Raw genomic sequence first — 26,695 nt, 5'->3', positions numbered from 1 at the left:
TTTTCCCTTTTATAGTTTCACTTATGCCATGATAGACTTTACCAAGGACTTAACTCTCCCGGAGCTGATGCCTAGCATTTTAAATGATGGGATCCACATCCTGTCGGAGCAGCGGCTTGATGCCAGTGTTGAATTACTATTGAATAAGCAGCAATGAAATCTTTATCAAAATAATCAGTAGTTCCAAAAACCACAAATAACAACAGGAGCCGAGTTGTACTAAATCAGCAAAGACCATTGAGATATAATAAGTGACTGAGTCACTTTTTTCTACATCCCCCCCTCTTGCAAAGTCTACTCGGCTATTTGCTTGCACAGCCTGGGGGAGGGCAGATGGAGGGAAGGAAGGGCATTGCTCAGAAAAGAAAAAAAAAATTGACATCACTTAAGTCACATGATCGGCAAGAACCAATTGAGATGGGCTGTGGAAAGGGGAACAGTTAAATTTGTAATTTGGGTTGTGTGAAAACTTCTTTGGGCCTCATAAACAACCACAGAACCACAAGTTGGGTAGCCTGGCAGTGTCAGAAGTCTGAACCCAGCATAGTGGTCAGCAGGCAGGACGAATCACACTGAATGCAAACCACAGGGTTTCGCAGCGTGGTGAGCATCACCAACCCACAGCCAAGGCGGCGCTGGCTTTTTTTTTTTTTTTTTAATCTTTAACAATTTGAATATTTGTTTTTACAAAGGTGCATTTTTTTCATAGGGCTTGGGGAGTCCCAGAGGTATCCAGCAGGGGGGAAAAGAAAGACAGATGTATGGCTAGAGGGGTGAGGCTGAAACAGTGACCTGTCTTGGTTTTCGCTCCGAAGGTAAAAGAAATCATTGAGTCCCCCGCCTTCAGAAGAGGGTGCATTTTCAGGAGGAAGCGATGGCTTCAGACAGCATATTTGAGTCATTTCCTTCGTACCCACAGTGCTTCATGAGAGGTGAGTACATGCTGGTCTTGTAATATCTACTTTTGCTCAGCTTTGCCTGTAATGAAATGGCAGCTTGTTTCACCTCGGTGCAGAGATGCCTCGGTGCCTGCCGGTTCCCTGTGTTGTTTGTGGGAGGAATTCAAACTGAGGCATATGATTACAAGTCTATTGGATTACTTACTCATCAGATGGAAGCTCTTCAGAAATGTTTTAATAAATACTTAGTTATGCTGTTGGAGTGTTCAGTCGGTGCGTGAGAACTTTGTCAAGTGCGAGTAAGTTGTGCTGGTCTTGTTTAAAGGTTTAGAGATTACGAAGGTTGCACGAAGCTCCCTGGATTTTATTTTGCTGTCCCTTGCCCGGAATGCCTGTGTCTGAGTTATCCTTAACTCGGCATGCTGTGTGGCCCAGAATGCAGCCTGCCCTGGGGCTTAGCAGGCACATGCACAGAGCCAGCCAGGAGGGCTGGTGCCAGTGTGGGGCAGGAGGCGGAGGCTCTCAGATAGCCTTGCACCAGCCTGGGGACTTCAGGGCCAAAGTGGCAAGGCAGCTGTCTCTATAAGGCAGAGAGTACAGGAGACTGACAGACTTAGTTAGGTTAAAATCATCAGCATGGGGCTGTGCTGTGTTTTTCCTTGTAGCCTCAATGCAAAGAGACAACCAGCGTCTTTCAAGAGAGAAAGGAAGCAAATTGTGGCATACCAAGGTCTCTCTGGAAAAGGGCAATAGAGAAGTTTCCTGAGTTAAGCATTCTCGCAGCTTAAGTCGTTAGATTACAGGCTTATGAATAGCAACAGCCAGGGTGGAAAACCTGTCTCCATTTTTGAAACCAGCCTCTTGAAATGGACAAAGCTGTGGTTGAGCTGTGAGTGTGTGAGTATGTGTGTGCATGTGCGTTTTGTGTATCCTCCGTGGTAAAAGAGGGCTGTGCTTAAACAAACAAAAATAATAACGTAAAATTTCACAAAGGCATTGCCGTGTGTGTCAGGGCACGCACTCTGACCAGTGCCTGCAAAGTGTATCTTGATGGTTTGGCAAAGCTGAGATGGAGTGGCCTGGGATGGGAGAATAATTAATTTTCTGGCTACAAACTCTCTTGAGCACCCAAATAGTATCTGTGACTCATTATTTATTCATACAGTTAAGTGAGCAGGGGAATGCAGAGGGCTTGCCGGCCACTTTATCACAGCAAATGCTATTGTGAATGCACAGGGCTGTATGTTTCCGGGTCCCTGAAATTAAAAAACTTGATGAGAGAGAGAGAGAGAGAGAGAGAGTGTGTGTGTGTGTGTGTGTGTGTGTGTGTGTGTTGGAGATGGCAAGAGAGAAGTTAAAGAGAAAGAGAAGAAAGCAAGTCATTAACCAAGCTCAAGTTTCAAATTAAAGAGTTTTCAAGTGCTTCTTTACTGGCAGCAGAGGGAATTTTAGTGAAGTTGAATCATGCAGACGTGCATTAGTCACTAGTCTTGCAGCGTCGTTCGGTTGGTAACACAGACACCGGCCACTGGTGAAAAGCTGCAAACGACTCCCTGGCTGCATTTCCTCTGGGCTGCTAACAAGCAGAGGAAGCAATATTTGTAGAATAACAGAAAAAAAAAGATCTTCCTGGCTTTACTCTGCTTTCAATACCCCCTCAGAACGTGTATTGTTTCCTATTTTATCAACTCAGGAAGGCAGATTCAGGAAATTTTTAAGCATTCCATTGAGCAATAGGTTGGACTTCAGTGTGCAGTGCTGGCCCCTGGGGCTCTCCTTACTGGCCAACAGCGAAGATGGTGAGGGACACGCTGAGCTGTGCAGACATCAGGAAATAGCAGGAGTCTGGCTATCTCCCGGACAAGCCCAGGGCTCCTGTGCCCGATGGACACTCAGCTGACCTGCCCTAGGTTAGGAAAAAGGGTCGGTTAGCTTTCACGGAGGCAGTGTAGGGAGGGCCTGAGCTCGCACCAAGACTCAAAAGGGATCATCTGGAAAGGTTTTTCCACTCCTTCCTTTCAGTGAAAGGAACTCAGGGTTCTTTAGAATCTCTAATTTGGTAATATAATATTGAGATTTGATGTCAGAGGGCTAAGTGAAATCTTGGCAATTTCCTGGTTAATTTCATCCAAGTGATCCATCAACATAAAGGTTTAAATTGTCCAGGTTAACTGTCCACATCATTCACCCAAGCGGGAGAGGTGGCAAAATATCATTTCTTTTGATACCATTTGCTCATCTTCTTAGAGCTTGATGCTAGAAGAATCACCATCCCTGCCAACAAATGGCTCTCCCCCAGAGTTCTCAGCCTGTTGCCATAGCTGGGCCACTCGTAGTGGTCAATGCGGTCACTTCTGGCTGCCTATAATTTACAGCATGTGTTCCCTCCCCAACGGCAACTGTGAGCCGAAAGGGAAGACAGCATCTTTGTTTTCTTCCTGGGATGCTACTTTATCAGTCCATGCAATTCTCACAGAAGGAAACCTGTAACTCATTTTTAGCCAGATACCCATGTGGAAATTGGGGGGAAAGAGAGGAGTGAAGCCAAGCAAACCATTGTTCCCTTCCTTGAGAGAGGCAAGCCGGAGTCTGAGAGACTGGCACATGAAATTGATGTGGTCTACCACAGAGAACTCGGGGCTTTTTCTATCACACCACACCAGGTTCCCACCGAATTTGCTTAGGAAAGAAGACAAGATGCGATTGAAATTCCCTGGAATTATCACACATGGTGTGCAATGTAAAATTCTTGCTGAACCCAAACTTGGGTTCCCTTGAAAAGTGCAGTGTGTTGGCAGAAAGAGTTGAGGTAGGTGTGGAGAGGAAAAGCCTCGGCGTGTACATATTTTTGCAAAATGGCTCAGGTAGCCTTGTTCTTAGAAGTGGCTTAGTGGTCTATGCAAAGCCTGAACACTCACATGCCTCTGCGTTCCTAGAACCACAGGTAAAAATCTCAGTGAGACCGACTCCCTGCTTGTCTTCTCAGCGGTTCAAGTTTACCCCACTGAAGCAGTCTTTCAAAGGGAATTGCCGAGTACAAAGCTGCATGTATAAAGTATGTTCTTCTCTAAGCATCAGCTTGCCGCTCTTTTCAGAAGAATATTTATTAAGACACTTCTTCTGGCTTGACTGAACACTTAAGATCTTAAGATCTTAAGACTTCAGGCTTAAGCCACAGAAATTTATTTTTGCACAGTTCTGGAGGGAGACTGGGGGTGTGAGATCAAGGTGTCGGCAAGGCTGGTTTCTGGTGAGGCCTCTCTCCTTGGTTTTGCAGACAGCTGCCTTCTCCCTGTTTCATCACATGGTTATCCCTCTGTGTGTGTCTGTATCCTAATCTCTTCTTATAAGGATACCAATTGCATTGTATTGGGGCTAGCCTAATGACGTCATTTTAAAACCCTATGTCCAAATAGAGTCAAATTATGAGCACCTTGGGGTTAGGACTTCAATATATTAATTCTAGGGAGACACAGTGCAGTCCCTAACAGTGGGTCTTAGCAAATCTGACTCACCCTGGCCCACAAGGAAACTGTGGGATGGGGCATCCTGGCTGCTCTCCTGGATGTTAAAGAATCAGACTGTAGTTCCTCCTTTGTGAGATGGAGTTTCACATCTGAAACTTCCCACACATTTTGAAACTATAAAAAAAAAAGGTGTGATAAAACTATCTAAACTCACAATCATGCCTTTGCCATTTAGACTTTTTGCACGCTAAGAAACTGTAGAAAATGACGAGTAATTTTGAAATGTTGAAGTGTTAAGAGAGCAAATGGCGGCCACCCCAAAGAAACCGCCTCTTGGCTCTGCTTTCTTGGGGAGGATTGACTTTGTACTTCAGACTGACTTTACTAGTGGGGTTTAGGGGGCTGTAGGAGGCCCCACAGCTGCTCACACACCGAGTACAGGGGCATGGAGCAACCAGTAGCAGAAGCACCTTTGGAAACAGCAGCTGACCCGATTCTGAATGGCAAGAAGCCTTTCTGAGCTTTTGAAAGCAAATGAGTAGCTGAGACGTTCCTACATTCTCTCAAAATAGATCCGAAAGATGTGCTCAGAAAATATGTAGCCCTTTACTGAGAAATCAAGCCTGGTGAGATGCTGGGACAGAGGAGGGCTGCACGGCTGCTGTGCACACACAGACTTTAATAAGGAGCCCAAGGCCTAGAGAGAAGAGTCTGGAGGCATAAGAGCACCTGCTATCAGAGAAAGCAATGTCAGGAGGTCTGTGCAGGGAATGTGCTCAGATGACACAGTGATGGCCTTTTCTTTCTTTTCTTTTTTCTGGCTTTCATCAAATAGCATATAGAGCTTCTCTCTTGAGCCTTAGTTTCCTCATCTGCACAGTAAGGATCACAATAGTACCTGTTATTAAGGTAGCTGTGTGGACCGAATTAATCTGTGTAAGGTGCTTTGCCCAGCCATATAAAGTAAGCAATAAATCTGAATGGTGGCTCTCAATATTCGGTTATCTAAGAAGGCAGCCAGTCAACCGCTGTCTGCTCTAGGGAGGGAGAGGTCACAATGCCCTGGAGGACATTACGGGAGGCTCCCTGGAGAGAGGGACACAGGAGTTGGGGGAGGGGAAGGTGGGAACAAAGAAAAGAAAGAAGAGTGGTCTAGGCCGAGAGTATGGCCTGGGCAAAGTTAGAGCTGCAGGATCCCACATGGGCATGGACAGCAGTGGGTAACTCAGTCCACCCTAAGGGCTTTTCAACAGCAGGTCAGGCTTCCTTCCCTTGTGGAAAAAGAACGAGAGCCCTTTATGAAATTCAACTTAACAAGTTTTGATTTTAAATATGGAGGCTAGTTGGGGCACGATGTCATGCTAAGTCTTTGATCTGAACACACAAGGACAACAGAGATGTCTCTCTTCATTGAGACTGCTGGTGTAGCTTTATTTTCTCCAAGGCTCTTCTTAAGGAAAAGGCCATTTTGCCTGTATAACTTTGAACAGGTTCTCTGGGCCTCTGAGAGACTCCCATTTTCCCTGCTCCTTGGGAACATTTGTAATCATGTACTTTGTCAAAGCCCAGACATGAAGGTAGCTTTGATGGCTTGTCTTGTTGGAGGCAGCAGAGGAGGCCCACACAGGAAACTCAAGCAAATTTTCAGTTTCTCAGGTAACTTCCTAGTGACCTAGATGAGTCAATAGATGTCTTTGTGTCTCATTTGAGTTCTGCAAAATGGGCTAATAATATTCTAGACAAGCTTGCATCTAAATTACCAAGTTCCTGTTGGAAGTCTTTACATGCATCAGAAAGGGGTACCATAAAACACATCACAAATCTTCTTAGCTTAACAACACAAAGCCACTTAAAAATATTTTATTTTCTGTTTAGAAAATAGTTCTCCCATCATTTCACAAATGCAAGATATTTTCCCTCATTTTCGCAATTGCTTTCTCCAACTCCCATTTTTCAAGAAATCTTCAGAAACTACACTGGTGCCTGAACAGATATTAAAATGTTCAAAGCACTTTTCCTGCAACTCTTGTTTCTCGGCCTCCCCTGCTCCTCCCCGTCAGATGCCACCAGTCCCCTTCTTTAGCCTTTTTGCTGAGCCTCCAGCCAAGCCAGAGAGGTATGTCTTTCTTGACCTCTTCCCCCTCATAAAATATAATAACTAGGATGTCCTGGAGTGGTAAAAAGGGAGCATTTCCTTTGAGATCTTTGCTGACCATGAACACAATCAGGGAGTACTTTACGAGAACACAGGCTGGCTCCTGAACACAAAACAGGGCTCAAAACCTCCTGTCACCTTCAACATGCTGAGAGGATAAGCTCAGATACGCTGCTCTCACTTGCGCAGGCTTCACTCTTTGTTGGGGAGACACGTCTTATACTCTCTTGGCTCTCTGAATCTCTTTCTCTCCCTCCCTCATCTTGCAATAACACTAAGTAATGATGCCAGAAAGGAGCCAAGGTGGAGTAATAAACACTAAATCCGAAACATGACAGAAATTATGTATTTTATTGCAATGACAGAAAAAGTAAAGCCCTTGCTCAGGTTTACCCATGAAAATTATGTTTGGCTGCACGTAGAGAAAAGCTGACCACAGTGGCTTGAGCAGACGGGCACTGGTCTGTGCGGTGCACAGGAGTTCCAGAGTGAGCAGTCCAGGCTGATATGGTGGGGTGCAGGACACTCCTATGTTTTGGTCCCACCATCCTGAGGCCAGGGAGAGATGACCTGCACCTCTGATCTGTCCAGGCAGAAAGGACATGGGAGGCCTCGACCCCTTCTTCTGGGTCCTGGTATTTTTATTCAGGAAGGGAAGCCCTTCTCTGCAAACTTTTGCTGACATATTGCTTAGGCCACAACTAGGTCACAGGCCTCCGGCTGGAGGGAACCGAGGACAATGGAGTTGTCACTTTCCAGCCTGGAGAGTGGAGGGAAGCAGAGAGGAAGGTAGCTGGCAGCAGATGTTTCGTGAGCCCAGAGCCACATCTGCCAGACCTGGTGACAAAGACAGGCTGTGCTTTCCCAGCCATATCTTGTATCATTTGTTTTCTGTGCCAGCTGGGCTTTGGAAACAAATGCAGAGAAATGTTATGTTCTTCCTTCATTCCCTCTTGGAAGTTGCAGATGGATGCCAAGGGTGAATATTTATTCTTGACCCATTGAAAGCAAACTGGACAGGAGAAGGGATGAGGTGGGGAAGGGGCTGGTTAAATGGATCCAAGTTCACACCTATTTTCAGTGTCAAAGCCCCAAATCACACTTGAGCGTCTCCTCATGTTAGAATAAGCAATAGAAAACCAGACAGCCCTGTATATATGGGAATGTTGCTTGCATCAGAGCCACCACACCTTGCTGTGAGGTTGATCGATTTCTCGCAGCTGGAAATAGTTGCTTCCCACCCCGCATCTTCCTCACTCTTTTAAACTCTCAAAAATCACCCAGCCTCCCAAATTTGTTTTAATTTTTAAGAGAATTCTTTTCTACAAAAGAGGGAAACCTTCTTTCAAATGGCCCTTCATAAATTTCCCTAAAGATGTTTTTATCTCTGATAGAAATATGAAAAACAGATAACCAGATAATTGCCCTCTATCTAGGCTTTAAACACTTATTCATACATTGAATTTCTTCAAGTTACAGATGATTGTTGCTGTGTAATTACTGGCCCTGTCTATTTCCTCAGCATGGATGCAAATCTTTCTCCCTGAGAAAGTCATTGCTTCATTAAAAAAAAGAAAGAAAGAAAAAGAAGAAGAAAGAAAGAAAGGATGAATGAAAAGAAAGTCGTTATTCATTTTTCTCTTGAAATTAGAAATTTCTTTTTGTTTTGCTTTCATTTTGTTTTTCTGCAAGATCGGTGTTCATTTAGAGAATTGTTGATTTTGTATGCAGCACTGCCCTCCCATGCCATGGTCCATATGTGTCTGTTTTTTGATGGACTTCTTTTTAAACAGTGAGCTCCCCAAGACATTTTTGGGGCCTCAAATGGGAAAGGTCATCACAAATAGAAATCTCAGTTTGCTAGTTGGGCTTGCTCAATCGCTCTGCTGATTTCAAGACTGATGCTGCTTTGCGTAAATGCGAAGTTCATGTTAAATTGATTCTAAATCAAATACTCAACGTATTCAGTCTTGAAACATGTCCATTGGGAGAGAGAACTATGCAGCTCCAACATTTTGCAAAGATTCTACTTTGCTTTCTTTGCCAACATCCAACTTTTACTCCTGGGCATTAGAATACCCTCCGTAGAGACTGAGACTTCTCAAAAGAAACTTTGCTCTTCTTGAATGGAGAATGAAATAATAAGATTTGAGCAATAAATCAAATATAGCCTGAGAGCAACACCACAGAGCAGCCTCTGTCATCTCCTCTCCTTGGGAGGTACGTGGGTCTTGATCAGCTCTCATGTGCTTCTGAAAATGTGTAGGTTTTCATATATATGTTTTTCATTGTTAGTAGATCCTAAAGAAAGACCCAGAAAATCTTGCAGCAGTCAGCTTGCCAGATGGGGGTTATGTTAAAAAGAGCAAACAGAAGTCAGAGCTCTGAACACACCACAGGGTATTCCATATTCACATTCCATCGTGGGTGAGTTTTTGTTGTTGTTCGTTTTTTGTTTGTTTTTTTTTTGATGGAGCCTCGCTCTGTCACCAGGCTGGAGTGCAGTGGCCCCATCTCAGCTCACTGCAATCACCGCCTCCCAGGTTCAGCCATTCTCCTGCCTTAGCCTCCTGAGTAGCTGGGATTACAGGCGCATGCCACCACGCCCGGCTAATTTTTGTATTTTTAGTAGAGACAGGGTTTTACCACGTTGGCCAGGATGGTTTTGATCTCCCGACCTCGTGATCTGCCCACCTCAGCCTCCCAAAATGCTGGGATTACAGGTATGAGCCACTGCACCTTGCCCATCATAGGTGAGTTTTTTAAGGGAGACAAAAAATGTCAGAGTGGCACTCATTGCTCCAGAGAGAAGCACTTTCCCTTTTTCTGTGCAAAATTTTATAATATGTGTAGCTATCAATGTTTGTTTCTTATTACTGCCCCAGAATGTGCAAAAGAGAATTTAGGTTAACTAAGATACATTGGTTTGAGTGCCATTTTTTCCAGGAGCAGTTTTAACACCAACCACAGTTTGCTGCACTTTCTTACACAGCTTCTGTGTGCACTTTGAACTCTGTGCGCTGAGCCCCTCATTCCACACCGTGTGCAGGCTGCATCTGGGCAGCTTCATCCAGCTCGCTAACAGTCACAGCTGAACTTGACATCCACCCACTTTGAAAGTATAGAATTCGTAAAATCTGAAACCACATATGTATATAAAACCCATGCAAGAGTGGCGAGGAACTAAAAGGAGGAGAAAAAGTAGTTCTCCCCTTCAGGAGTGTTCTCTCTTATCCCAGCCCCTTTCATGTAATGAATGGGTGAATGGGTGAAAATGAAATTATTTAGGCATTGACAGGTAGGAACAGAAACTCAGGCTCCTGGTTTATTATTATTTATTATTATTGAATCTACTGTTTCTAAAGATCAGAATGGCTTTTACTTCCAAAGTTCTAGAGGAGAGGAACAACGTTAAGCAACCTTAAACAAATATTAGCACTGTGAAAAGTACAGGGTCATATAAAGAATTAGAAGTGCTGACAATGAAAATTCTATCCAACTGTCAATCATTCCATATCATTACTTCATTTTTTTAAATAAAGGCTGTGTCTCCCATATGCTTCCCTCCAGGTTGTATTCAAAACAAAGAAATAATTGTATTACAGATGTGAATAAATCTGGTTAAAAAATAAATGAACCTTGAGACATATGAACTATGAGACATTGTTCTATATGATGCTTTGTAAGTTTTATGTGCTGTGTTATAGAGTTATATAGAGAGTTATGTACATATATAGTTCTGTATAGTTTCAGTTGGCATCTAAAAATTATATAACTATTTTTTAAAAACTATAATTATAAATATTTTTAAGCTGCTAGAAAGGAAGAGCAGAATATTTGGCTGGAGTGATTTTTAGACATCTCTCTACTTTAGGGCACCAGAGAGGTTCACTTGCCCAGGGTTCTATAGCTGGTTGGTGCCAGAGTCTGAACGAGAAACCAGGTCTTCTCAGCTCCTGTCACCCACAGTTTTGCAGACACTGAATTTAGGAGGTGGATTCCATTCAAGCATCCACATAACTAGCAGACACTTCTCCTAATCCTCCTCAATTCCCCTTTGCATTGCTCAGATACCACAATCCTTTGCAGGTTAAATCCCTTCACCTTGTGAACTCATTAGGCAGGGCAATGTATACGAATCCCTGAGTCCTTAAGAACGTCCTTAGGCTGTGTTAGAAATGCAGTTGCCATAGGAGTAACCAGCCCCTGCTGTCATTTGGATGTTCTCTCTTCCCCAAAATCCAGCACCACCTTGGTTAAGCACCCACCATGTGCCTGCCCACCTGGCTCCTTAGGCAATGTTACAATTACCGGGTTGGTTTTGATGATGGTCTAGGGCAAAATTTGAACCACCACAACAGCCAATGTGCACATCCATGTAGAGGGTTCAGAGATGGCCTTGGCCAAGGCTGCCAGGCTTCAGCTCTGGAAGGAGCCCTGGGAAGTGGGAGATCTTTGTATAAAAATTGGAACCCAAACTATAATTCCCATCAGGGATATATATGCTCACATCACTCCTGATCCAAACCTCAGAAGTGGCCTCTCAGGAGAAATAAAGGTCTCTCTCTCTCTCTCTCTCTCTCTCACATACACACACACACACACACACACACACACACACACACACACAGAGAGAGAGAGAGAGAGAGAGAGAGACAGAGACAGAGGCCAGCATTCAAAATTCCCATGCTTAGGGAATCCATTGGGACTTCTCCCCAGGATGTACTGAATTCAAGGAAGCTTTCTCTAGGTGTAGCAGAAACTGCTGAAATGCTGAACATCAGCCATCTCCAGACTCTTGATCTTGCCACATATCAGTAAATATTGTTTCGCATGCCCCACTATCTATGCATGGTTATTTACTTCTAAATTATATGCTGTACTCCTGTAATGATATAATTATAGTATGTGCATTATATAATACATCCTCCAAATAGAAATTAAAATGAAATTTTAAAAGCACTAGTTGTTTTTCCTACCTCTCCATGGACACCCCAGTTTGAATCAGAAAATTCCTAGGTACCAGCAAATGTCATGTCTCTGCTCACCAGGACGTAGCTTCTCTCTACAGACCTTTATTTCTTTCCCTGGAGGCTTCAGTCCATGTTGAAGTGTAAACTCCACTCAGCTCCAGGAGGAATCGTGTTTTCTTTATCACCAGGGTCTTCTTCTACGAGTTGCCTTTGATAGGGAGGCCAGGAGGAAGATAGGCCCAAGCTCAGGGGTGGGGTCGGGGAGCAGGAAGCCTGTGGGCTTTAGAATTGAGGTGTTGGTTTCTCCCTGTCACCAGCATCCACCACCTGTGTGAACTTGAGCCATTTATCGAACCTCACAGAGCCCCAAGTTTCTCATCTGTAAACAAGGGGAATGAGCCCTACCTTGCACGGTTATCAAGAGGATTTGAGATAGTATGTATAAAGCAATGGACACATAGAGGAAGTCAATAAATACAGAGTAACTCTGAAAATGCCACCAAAGGGAGGCTAGGGACAGGAAAGCCATCTCCACCAACCTCAAGAACGTGGCCCCGAAGCTGTTCCAGGAACTGGGCATGTATGAAGATAAAAAAAAAAAAAAAAAAAAGAAGTGTCTGCCTCTCTCATCATGTAGCAGTGCAGAAGTGATCTTGGTGCTCTTTGGCAGAAGGCTGAGTTTATGAACATTAAAACTGATAGTAATAACAGCTAGCATTTATTGAGCATATGCAATGCGCAAGGCACTTGCACCATTCCAAGCATTTTCTTGCCTTACTGTATTAAAATTTTGGCACAACCCTGTGAGTAGGTGCTCTCATTATTAATCCCACTTAATGAAGGAGAAGCATGGCCTGCCAAGGTTATGTGACCTGCTTGTGGTTAGGCTGCTGGGAAAGGTGGAGGTGGGGTCCAAACAGAGGCAGTTCCTGCAGCAGAGCCCACTGTCTATCTGCCCGTGGAGGGGACAGGTCGGTGTTGAGAATATCTGTTTGGCACATGAGAGAGTTTAGCCTTACAGAGTGAAAGCCTTGCCAAGGCCCCATGGACAGGGGGTGACGCTGTGGGGTGGCACCAAGCTGGGGCACTGGCCACCATCCTGGACTGCTTTTCTGACTCTGGATGCATTTGGTGGCTTTATGGCCCCACCATTGGTATCCAGACCTCTCCTGCCCACGTGTTTCTCCCATCAGAGCTGAGATGTTCAGGCAGTTCCCACAGCCCACAAGAAACACGCCTTTAAGCCAGGGGTGCTCAAACTTGTTCCCAAGACGATGGTGACATGCTGGGGTGGGGAGAAACCACTGCTATGCTTTCTTCCTGACCGACCAGTTGTTTTCATTTATCAATGTGAAAATCCATTGAAGGTGATATCAGGGTGACATAAATGAGGCACTTCCCATGACAAACTTAAGGCGACACTTGCTCCCATTGTTGTACAAGGCTGACCTTGCATTTACATGGGCTTGAGAGAGCACCACCTTGAATCTTGTGTCCCAGGTATATCTCTTGCCCTGTCCCAGTCCAGGCCGTGGAACACATGTACAGACAAAACCACAGAGTGATGTGCCCAGCAATCAGGGCCCTGCCACCTGAGTCCCTCCTTCAGGGGTGGACCACCCCAACCCTGACTGACCCTAGCCAGGGTTTTCTATGAGGCTTGCCCCAAACACTTCTCATCCACTTATTCCTGAGGCTAAAATAAAAATCGTACCCAGAAGCAGTTGTTTCAGCTGTGACAGCAAGCAGTGGCCTCAGTCACTCATGTAAACAGGACCTCATACCACTAAGCGCCAGTGGCATAACAAGAGTTGAGATGCACACGCCTACTGGTTGGCCTTTGAGAATGGCCTTTCTGCAGAGACATTTGTCATTTCACAAAGTCCATGTCACCAGTCCTCTGACATCATGACAATTCCTTTTGTCAAGAAGTTGGGGGGTTTTTTCCCCTTCTTTTCCGCCTTCACCTTTATTGTATAAAAGGCATTTCTCCTCTGATTATTCTACAACCAGCTACTTCAGAGTCACAGAAAGTTCATTCCCTTTCTGGAGGGGTTCGGCATGCTGAAGGATGCAATCATAAATGACTTTCTTCCCCCCACAACCTGCTCACAGCCAGCCATGTGAGTGCCCTGATCAACGGAAATGCAGGGGGCTGGCCAGCCTCTCACGGCTGCTGTGCAAACATCTTAATGGGACAAATTAAAAGGTGTGCAAGCTAATTATTCTCCACAATAAACAATAATAATAAAATAAAATCATAAAGCTCCTTAGGAAAGGAACCTGCTTTTCTTATACAGAATGTACAATTAACAGGAAAGTAAAAATGTCATGCTATAAACTAGAGATTATATTCTGGGCATAGCACTTTCTGCACACACGCCAGGGCTCGGCGGCCCAGCTGCTCCCTGCTCCCTCTTCTGTCTTCCCTCAGGGATAACGGCCTCCACTGTCACCTTCAGACCCAACTTGGGTTCTTCCTGAGGAGTCCTGGCCCCTAGACCCACAGCAGCCTCTGGGGAGGCCCAGGGTTCCGACCCTTAACCCTCTCAGTTTAGGATCAAACATGTCATTTACACGGAAGCAGTTGGAGTTGTTTTAAACAGCCACATCACATCTCTCTATTCCTCTTTTCAATCACAACCACGTGACCTGAAGGAGCAGAAAGCAGAGAGAGACCTGCATGAGCCTGGACAGCCCCCACCTGTGCCCCACATGGGTTCTCAATCTGGAGTCCGCATCAAACGAGAGAGAGAGGGAGGAACCCTGAATGCCATCCCGTGTCCTCCGCACTGTTGTCGTGAACAATTCTGGCTGACCCACTAAAATTATGAGATGATGCCGTTTCATTGTTGCTTATGAATAACGAGAACAAATAACATTCACTTGCAATGGTGTCAGGCACGCTGCCTCCATCGTCTCTTTTAATCAAAAACCTTACGATACAGGCACAGCTACTAATTCCCACTGGCTAAAAATAAAAAATAAAATGAAGCAAAAACCAGGTTACAAAAGCAGCCCAGGCCACACGGCTTGTAGGAGGCAGAACTCAGTTGGAGTCCAGATTCTCTTCGGCTTTCCCACTCCCATCTGGCCTCTCTGTGATGTGACGGGGTCGGGGGAGGGGAGTTTTACAGGTGCAGCCTGTGGGTTCTGAGAGCCTGTGTTCAAATGCCAGCTCTGTCCTTTCCCACTAAGTCACTTTGAACAGGCTACTCACCCTTTCTGTTCCTCCCTTTTCCTCATCTATACAGTGTGACAATGATGATGATTACCCATGCAGCTGTTGCGAGCACTGAATCAGAAATACATAGAATATGCTGCCCGATACATGGTCGCTATCATCATGGGCTTTTCCTTTCCACCCTGATTTGCGTTTTAAATTGGACACTATTTGACTGGACTTTCCCATTTTCTTCCTTACACACTACCCAGACCAAATCTAACAAGTGAACCCCAAGTGCGTTATCCCAGTGAGTGCGCGTGGTCACTAATGCATCCTTGTACACTGGATCTGTTCACTCCTGGCAGCAAACGGCTGATGCTTGGGATGAGTGGGGAGTATAACAGGAACAGACTCAGGCTGAGTAGGGGTCTTGGCCCTGGCTGATGAGCCATTGTACCCAGATCTTCCTCCTGTACATCTCTCGGGTAAAATGAGAGAGCTAGTGGCTGGGGTTACTCAGCTCCCATGGTCAAGGTGAAAGGCATCATGCAGGCTGAGGATCTGCCCTCTGCTCACACCAGACAGGGTTTCCCGACCTCACCACAGTTGACGTTTGCAACGGAATCATTCTCTGTTGAGGGGACTGCCCTCTGTGCTGTAGGCTGCTAAGCAGCATCCCTGGCCCACACCCACTAGACACTAGTGACAACCCTTCCCTCCTCATGTTGCCACAACCAAATGTATCTCCAGACATTGCCAGATGACCCCTGAGGGGTAAAATCTGGAATGTTTTCTGGAGAACCACAGCTCCAGAAAGACCTTAGGAACCAAGGTACTGTTGCTGCTTCCCACAAAGAAATGAAATGATGTGGCGGGTTTGACCCTCTTTAGCATGTCTGCCTCCCACACACCTAATTTGACCTCTACCCCAGCCTACTAATGCTGGCTACAGATGTCCACAAAGACTGACGGTCAGCGTGCAAGGGCATGAAATTAAGACCATCAGCTATGTCCCCGACGTGAAGAGCAGAGAAGAAAAGGCAGCCGTGACTCTGGCCTGCTGGCACAACAAAGGCTTGCCATCTCTGTTATCTACACAGTGGAGACAATTACTGTCCCTAATTTTACAGATTGATGACTAGGCTATAGAGTGGCCAAGTATTTCATCCAAGGTCACACAGCTGGGAAATGGCAGGGCTGCACTCAATCCTAGTCTGGTTTTGAAGTCTGGGTGCCTGACGAATAAGCTGTGCATTTTTCAAGAGAAGGCCTTCTAGAGAGGATGTGACTTTGGTACTCTTGTCCTGTGAAATAAACTTAAAATAAGTTGTCTCGGTCTCTAGTTATAGATGACATAGGAAGTAGGATAATGATTTGGTAATCAAAGAGCCCTTAACTCTTTTAAAATTATTGGAAGTAATAATAATACTGTAATTCTGAGTCTTCCCAGTACCTGATTTTGAATAACTCATTTTCCTTCTCTTTTCCTAGTGGGGATCATCAGTATTTCTTTGAAGACTTTAAAAATCTAGGAGGAAAGTAACCTAAAAGACAAGATAATGATAGATTTCAAGGACCTATAGATAATACATTTAGTCAAAAGTTTCAGAAATCCCAATGCATATTTAGTTTCATTTTTCTATGTGTTATTTTCAAATCCTTTCTGGGAGGTCACTTCTCCATGCTTATTTGAACAACTTGAATTTCTCCCAAAATTTCTGGTAGTAGTCATTAAAGGCACCTGACAGGGCTGTTGTTCAGCAAGAGAAGTCATTGCACAGGTTATGAGAGTTGGGACATGTGTCTGCATGAGGTGTTAGAGGGACAGAGAACAGGAATCCCACATCCCCATCACAGACATGGGTGGACACACTCCATCTGCATTTGCTCCCTGAAGCACTAATACTTCCAGGCTGACACTCTGATGACCATGTCTTCTAGGATGCCCCCGGGGAGCTCATGAAAAGGATCACATTCTTCTTCTTGCTCTGGTTTATTTGGTTTATGTATCCGTGAAAGCTCTTACCAAAACTTAATTCCAGCTTTTCTGTTTATGAGTGTATTCTTTCACAGACTCTGAGCAATTTGAGAGATGGCTCATATGTCACTTACCTCTCCAAACACAGAAGCTGGCAGATTTTGAGTACTCAAGAAATGTTGGATGGATAGATGAATGGGCAAGTGCATGGATGGACAGATAGTTGAATGAATGAATGAATGAATGAATGGGCCGGCAGATGGACAGATGGACAAATTGATGGATAGATAGAAGGATAAATGGAAATGAATGGATGGATAGGCAGGTAGATGGATAGATAGTTGAATGAATGCATAGATGGATGGATGAATGATAGAGGGATGGATGGATGGATGGATGGATGGATGGATGGATGGATGGATGGATAGACAGATAGATGGACCAATGGCTTCACCAGTCCTGTGCTTATGGCTTAAGTGTAAAAACCTCAGTGGATATAAGCAGAAGAGGCTACATTGATCTCCTCTCACATACAACTACAGCAGGAAGCAAGTAACTGGGATTTCCACCCAAACTTGGTTCCCCTTAATTGGTGTAATCAGCTAAGGGTAAGAAGCTGTATGTGGGAATATTAGAGCAGAGAGGAGCAGGCAACATGGAGGTGGTTCCAGTTCTGTCCAGAGGTGCCAGGCTGGAAGTCATGTAGGTGTCCCTTGTGGGAAGCTGGACGAGTGTGCAAGGAGAAGCATGTGAGAAACACCACAGTCAGGGGACATCTTACTGCCCATGAGCTGATTGGCTCATGCTTTAAATTGAATACCTGTGTAGAAAACAAATGTCTATGACCAAGAGGATTCATAGTCACGGGACTGATCATAAAGTCTGGTCCATTTCCCATTGGGTTATTTACAGGACATCAATCAAAGAAGAGAAAGGATGCCCTCTTTTCCACTTTATCAGCTTAAATAGACGTTCTTAATGGAAAAACTCAACTCTTATTTTTCCTCTTCAAAAAAGGTAACTAGTGGGATAACAGAAGAGATTTGGTAAATAACTCACAGTAGATTTCATTCAGTTCTAAATCTCACCTATTTCAGCGACACTTCAGGAAGTTCAGTGAGGGCAAGGATTGTCCCACTTATCCAGCCCATTGTTCTCAGTACCCTTTCTCCATATCTTTCTATTTAGGGGAAAATCTTCAGTGAAATGTTGGAGGTGATATGACATATGTGTGTTCCTTTTCCATTTCAAGGCTTGTGGCATCTGCCAAACAATCTGTAGGAGCTGGTGCTCCTGATCACCCCTGATCATTCCCCAAAAGCCCCTCTGTACCCAAATGCTTCTCAGCCAGGCTTGGCCCCCAGTCACTTAGAAGCACCCATCTGTGCCCATAGCCACATCCACATCTAAGACAGATTCCATCTGTGTTGAGGTTCATTCTTTGTTCCATTCAGGAATGTTCCTTAGTGGATCCTCCACCAAAATAAATAACTTCTTTTTAAAAAATATTTCCACGGACAGATAAAAATGGTAGGTACTTTTAATGTACAGTCTTTTTAGATTTAACTTTTTAGGATTCCACATATAAATAAGATGATGCAGTGTTTGTCCTTCTATGCCTGCCTTATTTTATTTAGTGTAATGTACTCCAAGTTCATCCATGTTGCTGCAAATGACAGGGTTTCTATCTTTTTGAAGGCTGAATAGTACTCCGTTGTGTATATATTCATCACAGTTTCTTTATTCATTCATCTGTCGATGGACACTTAGGCTGATTCTTTATCTTGGCTATTATGAATAGTGCCACTATGAACATGACAGTGCAGATATCTCTTCGACATACTGACTTCATTTCCTTTGGATATATACCAAGAAATAAGATTTCTGGATCATAGGGTAGTCTATTTTTAATTTTGGGGGGAACCTCCATACAGTTTTCCATAATGGCTTCCCACCAAGAGTGTGCAAGAGCTCCCTTTCTCCACAATCTCACCAATACTTGTTATCTTTTAATTTTTTTTTTTTTTTTTTTTTTTTTTTTTGAGACAGAGTTTCACTCTTGTTGCCCAGGCTGGAGTACAATGGCACGATCTCGGCTCACTGCAACCTCTGCCTCCTAGGTTCAAGCAATTCTCCTGCCTCAGCCTCCCAAGTAGCTGGGATTACAGGTGTGCGCCACCATGCCCAGCTAATTTTGTATTTTTAGTAGAGACAGGGTCTCTCCACGTTGGTCAGGCCAGTCTCGAACTCCTGACCTCAGGTGATCTGCCTGCCACGGCCACCCAAAGTGCTGAGATTACAGGCGTGAGCCACCGCGCCCGGCCATCTCTTAACTTTTTGATAAAAGCTTTCCTACCAGGTGTGAGGTGATAGCTCACTGTGGTTTTAATTTGCATGATGAGGAGTGATGTTGAGTATTTTTTATACTTACTGGACATGTGTGTACCTTCTTCTGAGAAATGTTTTTTTCAGGTCCTTTGCCCAGTTTTTAAATCACATTATTTATATTATTTATTTTCTTGAGTTGTTTGAGTTCCTTATGTAGTTTGGAAATTAATACCTTATCAAATGCTATGATTTGCCAGTATTCTTTCCCTTTCTGTAGGTTGTGTCTTTATTCTGTTGAATGTCTCCTTTTATGTGCATAAGCTTTTTATTTTGAAACCATCCCAGTTGTCTACTGTTGCTTTTGTTGCGTATGCTTTGAGATCATATTCAAAAAAATCTTTGCCCAGCCCAATGGCAAGAAGCTTCTCCCCTATGTTTTCTTCCAGTAGTTTTATAGTTTCAGGTTTTAGGTTTAAGTCTTTAATCCATTTTGAGCTGATTTAATGCCCTCTTATCTTTGCAATTTGTATACTTTTCTTTAACATTTTATCTCCTGGTTTCATTTCCCATGGGTCTATTTAGTCAATCTCCTTTTTCATTTATTTAGACCATATTTATTGATCTTGCCAGTTTAGTTTTTCCTCATTACTTTTCTCTTCTTCTCCATGCTTGTCACCTTAAAATATCTTACACCAGTGTTTTTGTTTTGTTTTGTTTTGTTTTTTGAGACAGAGTCTCGCTCTGTCACCCAGGCTGGAGTGCAGTGGCATGATCTTGACTCACTGCAAGCTCCACTTCCCGGGTTCACACCATCCTCCTGCCTCAGCCTCCCGAGTGGCTGGGATTACAGGTGCACGCCGCCACGCCCAGCTAATTTTTTGTATTTTTAGTAGAGACAGGGTTTCACTGTGTTAGCCAGGATGGTCTCCATCTCCTAACCTCGTGATCCACCCGCCTCAGCCTCCCAAAGTGCTGGGATTACAGGCGTGAGCCACCGCGCCCGGCCTCACCAGTGGTTTTTACCTGGAAGAAGGAGGCAGTGTGAGGAGGAAGGGGGTCACTTGGCACTGTCTGGAGACATTTCTAGTTGTCACAACTCAAGGGATAGAGGGGACTGTACTAGCATCCAGTAGGCAGATGCCAAAGATGCTACCAAACAGCCCACAATGCACAGAACAGAAATGTGATTGTGAAAAGGTTGACAAATCCAACCTCATACTATCACCAGGATCGTGGTTGTAGGACTTGCCGGAGTCCTAGAAGCAGAGTTGGGGGCACCACTGAAGTGGTGAGGAGGGTGCCGGGTGACCAGTAGAACCACGCTAGAAGCCCAAGAGGGAAGAAATTCCTACAGAGGTCAAAAGATCTCCTTAAGAGAGAAGCTAAGCACTAGGACCAGCAAGCTGGACCAGGAAGAGCAGTAGGCCTGTGATTGGGATGGTAGTGAAGGTGCCGGAAGCAAGGAATGGCTAGGAACACTAGGAAGCATTTCTCCAGAAAGATACCTTGCCAAGGGCTGGGGCCCTGTAGGTTGCCAGCACCAACTGTGTGCCAGGCTCTCTCAGGTGGTTTCCATCCTTACCCCACTGGCCTGCCCAATGCCTTAGAAGCCAACATTGTTATGCTGGCTCTGTTAATGAAAACACTGAGGCTCAGGGTTTAGATAACAAAAACTTTGAAGCTCAGAAAGGCTAAGGAAGAAAACCAAGGTGACATGGCCAATGATGCTAGCTGTGTTAGGATCAGAACTAAGGTGTATTGGCTGCTTTCCACTAAACCATGTTAAGCTAACTTACTCGTATACTACCGTTCTTTCAATCTGCTTCATTATATGTAATACACTTGAAATTTCCTTTAACTTGAGCTTGGAGTTGGGCATTTGAGTTGACAACCCATCAGGCAGAAAGAAAGAAGGGAAGCCAGCCGGAGTGGAAGAGATGGTGGAGCAGAGATGGTGGAGAGAGGCCACCAAGAGCTCCATCACTAGGCAGTGAGAGTGAAGGGCAAGCATCCATCCTTTGGTTCATAGGTTTGGTGACCTCGATTTCAAGTGGAAAATTAACTATATTAAACAAAAAGGAACCCCCTCTCCAATTCACACTGCAGACAGATGAACTGGGGGTCTACACTCCCTTTTTCCCACTTCCTCTGTGTCTTTGATGACTGTATAACCAGATTCTCATGACACTCTCACCACTACCCCATTTCCCTTCCCAGCTTCTTCTGATCCTAGACCCATAGAGAGTGTCCCTGCTTAATAGCACTCTGTAAAACATGTTGGTGATAGATAAGCCATCGGTAAATTTACTGAATGATCCATGTGGACATGACACTGTGTTAGAAAGTAGTCTTGAACATAAAGATTATATAGCATGAAATGGCTTCAGAGAACTTACTGTCTGGTCAGGGAGGCAAAGCCTAAGCATGAGAAATATTCAGTCAACAAAATGAGAATTGAGTGGCCTATCATTAATACCACAGCAGTGGCAGACCAGGAAAGTAACTGCTTGCTGAATGGGAAGCCATGATCTGAAGAGGGTTCGGAGAGGAAGATGGAAGTCATTTTATTCCAGGGCTGGGGAAAACAAAGGAGAAGAAATGAATGAGGCAGCCAGGTGGCTCCAGGAGTGCTCAGGGGCAGTAAAGAAGTCACTGAGGCTCGCCTGTGAACAGCAAAATTGAAGCCAGGTCTTTGAATGCTGCAGTGAGAAGGTTGGACTTAAACCTGCAGACCAGGGACTCCTAAACTTGGCAGTACACAAGAATCCTCAAAGCGTTTGTTAAAATGCAGGTTCCCGGCACCCACCCTGAGAAACCATGATGAGTCAGGTAGAGAGGCCCAAGAATCTGCGTCTTAATAGCCCTGTAGTCCCAGCCATACTTTAAGAACCTTTCTGTAACAGGAAGTCTTTGACTGGTTTTGATGAAGTCTAAATGAAATCTTCAGGAAACTTCAGGCCTAAGCAAAACTGAGCAGAACCTATTTTTACAGCTGACAACTAGCACTGCCTCTGGAGGGACCTCTATGTTCTAGCTGCTGTCTGGAGATTTTATTCATATACCATGGATTTCTTAGTCTAGTCTGTCAGTTCTCAGATACTGCTACTAATTAAACATGACTCAAAAACATGCATTTTTAAATGTAGGCCACAAGATCCTAAAGCCAGTCTGAGATAACATTGGATCTAGAATATTCAAATATGGGCTCCAAATTCTGTACCATTACACAAAACCATCCAACTTCTGAAAAATGTAGTTCTACCTGCAAGATGCAAATGTTTCATTGATAGGAAAGAACCTGTGGTTGGGCTGGGGTTTTTGTGTGTGTGTTTATATTTATTTGCCACATGCCACCCTTCCTCCCCCATCTCTTGGCTCAGAACCTAACTTCAACTCTCCTGAATCCCCAAGGCCACTCCCAACTGGGATTTTTTAAATACCTTAACCATTTCAAACTTTCCTTCCCTTTGGAACCTAAAGGAATTTCATTTTCCATTTTCCATTAGCAAGGTGGCTCCTTTAAACCAGGGCCTCAGGAATAAATACAGCTTGGTTTAAATATTTGCACATCTATTAGGTTTTACTCTAACGCGGACTGTCCCGACGCCTTGCTATACACAGTGTGATCTTTGGACTGGCAGCATCACTACCACCTGGGAACTTGTTAGAAGTGCAGAATCTCAGGCCTCAGCCCAGACCTGCTGAATCATCGTCCCCATTTGCTCAAGAGCCCAGTGATGGGCCTGATTTTCATGCACATTAAAGTTTAAGGAGCCCTGCCTAAATCTCCCGCCTCCAAGCTGTCCCCGAAATGTTGGCCTCTCTGCCTCAGGACGCTTGCAGAGATGGGGCAGTGGAATCAGTTTCATGTGGGGGTAGGGCGCGGGCTTCACCCCCTCCCTTCGCCCCCTGCCCCTCCACCCTGTCCTTCTTGATGCTCTCCCAGCGGCTGCACCTGCAGAGTTTTCACTTCTCTGGGAAGCCTCTTGACACAGACCCCGGTCCTTGCCTCTAGGGTGGGGCCGCTCTACTTCTTTTCTTTCAAAGAGCCTGGGATGCTGACAGCCTCAGATGGAGGCATCCTGTTTGTCGAAAAATAAACCGGCAGTTAAAGCAGGGTTGCGAGAGCGAGAAAACCACAGGCCTGCGCGCCGCTGATAACGCGCGGGCAGGCAGCTTTTGCAGAAGTTCCGTCGCTGCGGCGCGCTGCGCACCAGAGCTGCGCCACCGCCTCTCTTCCTGTCTGGGCCGCTCGCGTCCCCGCCGTTTCTGGCTGTTGCTTTCTGCGTCGCTCTTTCAGTTACTTCGCCCATTGCTTTTTCTAAAGGATCCCCTTGCTGCTCCGCCGTGAGGGATGGATCCACCAACAACTCCCCGGGCGGATGCGCGTAGATCCTGGACCCATAGGGGGCCAAAATTTACGAGCTGTCATGAAAATGACACCGTTTAAGAGAAGCTGAAGTCGCTTTCTCTTCTGCAGTATGTAATGCTTTGACCTGGTTAAAATAAATAAATAAATAAATAAAAATTTTAAAAGAAAGAAAGAAATAGAGAAAGAATACATCCTCATGAGGACTATAATGCCAAAATGAAAAGGGACCCCAAAATGCAATATCCAGATTGCTTTTCTTCTTGGAGCGAGTTGACCTGGCCTGATTCTATGCGGTGAATAACTAATTATCAATCTTCCCCTTTTGAGGGGTATTAAAGCCTCTTTCCCCATTTGCCTGTTATCAGATAAGCTAGGCAGATGAGAAGTCAGTGGGTAACCACAGGTATAACCACAATATTCACTGGAAACCAAAAGATTTGACCCCCCGAGGTAAAGAATATACTTGAAAATAAACCTGAAAATAGTTTTACAGGAGCTGAAAAACTCAGTGTTCCCGAATCAGTAATACAAACTTCTCTGAGCATTAAAAAGTACAAGCACTCCTAAAAAGGACATCTTGAGTCACAGAAAATGATGCCTATTGGGGTTGATTGAGTCCCTTTGGAAGAGACCCCTGTGCCACGGTGCACCAAAAAGTCTCCATCATTGTTGGGGCCTCTGCAGTTGTTCCAGCTACCCAGTGCTTTTTTGTTATTCTTGTCCAAAAACATAGAGTAGAAACAGGCCATACTCATTCCTTAATCTTCCTGTGTTCATAATGAGCAAGCACCCTAGATGAGTAAGAATCTACCTTATTTTTAAGAATTTGCAGAGAACCATATGATTTTCCCTTTTCCTCCCCTAGAAACGTCCTCAGGTTGGCTAACTTTCCTATTGAGCAATTCCTCACAGCAATCACTCCGCACACCTCTCATCTGAGAGGCTGTCTGCGCATTCCTATGAGCTTTTCTTCTCTGTCTCGTGGCCTCACTCCTAATTATTCATGTTCTCCTGCTGAAGGCTCCTTGACCTAAATATAGAGACCCGTATATTTTGGCTACTCATGTATAGACCCTAATAATGAATAACTCAACTTTATGGTGACATAAAGGAGTGAAAACTCAGGCCAAAGAATGTTTAATTCTTAGGGAAGAAGGAGAGAGCTGGCCAGGGATAGCGTGTGCTGGGTGTTAATAGCCACGTGCATAGCCTGTTGGGGAACTTGGATCTCTCTTGAATCTAGTGCAGGGCATGGGAACGTCTGGGGGAGGAGCTGATAGGATGCTGCTCAGGTTGAACAGGGCTGGACCATGACAGCTTTGAAGGCACTCAAGAAGGAACTTTCTTCAGTGGGCCAGGGCCAGGCCAGATTGATGAATGATCGATTCCTATTATTTACCTTGAGGTCCTTACGAAGATATTTTAAATGGACTTCTTTCTCATTTATAAACTGTCATAAACAAATGACTAAAATATGTCTAAGTGGTGACTAGAAAATAATAAACCTCATTTTAGCCATATATTTCAGAATTTACACATCTGTTATTGTAGTGTCCTTCAAAGTCATCCACTGGGAGGGAGAGGGAGCACCATTCTAATAGCACCGTTATTCCTTTAAACATCTTCGGATCTGCTTTTTTAAAATGACTTTCAGAGTTAGTTTATTGGCTAAACAAGTAAATCCGCCTTACTTTTAAATCACACCTCATTTTTGAACAAGACAGGTATTGTCAAGCTTCCTTGGTCACCTTATTTGTCACCAGTCTTGATCTTAAATGCCTTCTGGCTGTTTCTAAAAATCAGATCCGTCACTTATATTCCAGACATGGAGGCTATTCTAAAGCATATGCGCCATTGTATGAATTCTAACTGGATGCTGAGAATTTCATCATCACTAGAAAAGAATGTCAAGTTGCAAAGTGACTAGGTTGGAAGAGGTGGTATTAACTACAACATCTTAGGTGTATGTTTAAAAAGTAATCTCCAAATTAGTCACACCTAGTTAAAAAGAAAAAAATAGCCTGGTGCTGTCATACTGTAGTACTTTGAGGGCAGGAACCTAACTATATAACTGATCCTCACTTTCTGAGAAGTTAAAAGGATGGGATGCAGAAAGTGAGTTAAAAGTCAGTGAAGTCTTTTGAAGAATGCCCAGAGGTCTACTTTTACCACAGACATGCTCTGATTATTAATAGCACACACATAAAGACATTGTGTTGTATTAGGGTATTGGTTAGGTTGCTATGACAGAGAGATTCCAAATTATCAGGGCTTAAACAAGATAGAAGTGTGTTTCTCTCTCTTGTAGAAGTCTCAGTAGATTGGCATGGCATCTTCACAATCACAAAGAACCAGATTTCTTCTACCCTGATGGGCTGCCTTCTGCAATGCCTGGCATTTATCTCATGGCTCAAAATGGCTGCTCCAGCCCCCAACATCACATCCACATTCCAGCCAGCAGCGAGAGAGAATATGGAAGGGGAAGATCTGCTCTTTCCCTTGAAGAGCAGGATCTGAAATTTGCCCAGACATTCCTGCTGACAAATCATTGACCAGAACGTAAACAAACATAAGGAGGCACCTAGCTGTAAAGTAGGCTGGGAAATACGGTCTTTTGCTGTGCAGATATGTGCCAGGCTAAATATTTATTTGTTTATTGATTTGTATTTATTTAATATGTTGATATATATTTATAATTAGTATATAGTATATATGTAAACTATATAAATATAATAAAATATATAATAATTTAATACATGCATATATAATAAAATATATTTCATTTAATATTTAATTTATGTATTTATTATTTTTACAAAAGAAGTCTGTGACACCCTAAAACTGGTACCCACAGATGCTCTCCTTATTCTCACTTCCACCCATCCTCAATTGTGTATCCACTCGTGAGCCGTCAGTCCTGTAAATCAGGCAATGTTGACTGGATTCCTGTGCCCCGCTTTCGTTCCCCACACTCAGGCTCCAGTCCTGTCTTTATCCAGATGCATTCACAGCTGGAGACTAGCCAGGAGAGAAAGCAAAGCATTGGCCTCAACGAGGCAGGGCTGAAGACCAAAGTGCAGGGAAGCCCTGCTCTGCCCTGCTAGCCCCGCAGGTCAACTTGAACCACCTGAGTGCCTGTGGCCTCTCCGCTAGGGAGGAGACAGCAGGAGACAGTCATCTGCAGTCCAGCCCCCTACCATGAGCTGCAGCCTCAGCCTGATCCACCCACCCACCTGGGACAGGGAGAGAGTGACAGAGGAGAAGGGAAATGCTTGCAGGTGAAAATCTGCCTGCTCTTCCTACAGCAATGACATATGGACTTCGAGTAGTTTCTGTTTGCATCATCTCACAAGACTT

At 44.4% G+C, this 26,695-nt stretch overlaps 1 protein-coding gene across 7 annotated transcripts in view; it reads left to right on the top strand.

Moving 5' to 3' along the window:
* Nucleotides 1-420: 420 nt before the first annotated feature.
* RUNX1 (RUNX family transcription factor 1) overlaps nucleotides 421-26,695 on the top strand; it is a 260,885-nt gene continuing 234,610 nt past the window's right edge. For 2 of the 7 annotated variants that reach the window (XM_002830660.6, XM_054542481.2), the window contains exons 1-2: nucleotides 428-603; nucleotides 816-932. In XM_002830660.6, the coding sequence (XP_002830706.5) occupies nucleotides 875-932 (58 nt within the window). In that variant the 5' untranslated portion in view covers nucleotides 428-603; nucleotides 816-874. Of the gene's footprint in view, nucleotides 933-26,695 lie in introns of all 7 variants that reach the window. The other 5 variants (XM_054542480.2, XM_063720877.1, XM_063720879.1 and 2 more) reach the window with 4 other exon arrangements.

Source organism: Pongo abelii, chromosome 22 (genome assembly GCF_028885655.2).
Source record: "Pongo abelii isolate AG06213 chromosome 22, NHGRI_mPonAbe1-v2.0_pri, whole genome shotgun sequence".
NCBI lineage: Eukaryota > Metazoa > Chordata > Mammalia > Primates > Hominidae > Pongo > Pongo abelii.
The sequence above is the reverse complement of the archived record's forward strand: the minus strand, read 5'-3'. Positions and strand labels throughout refer to the sequence as shown.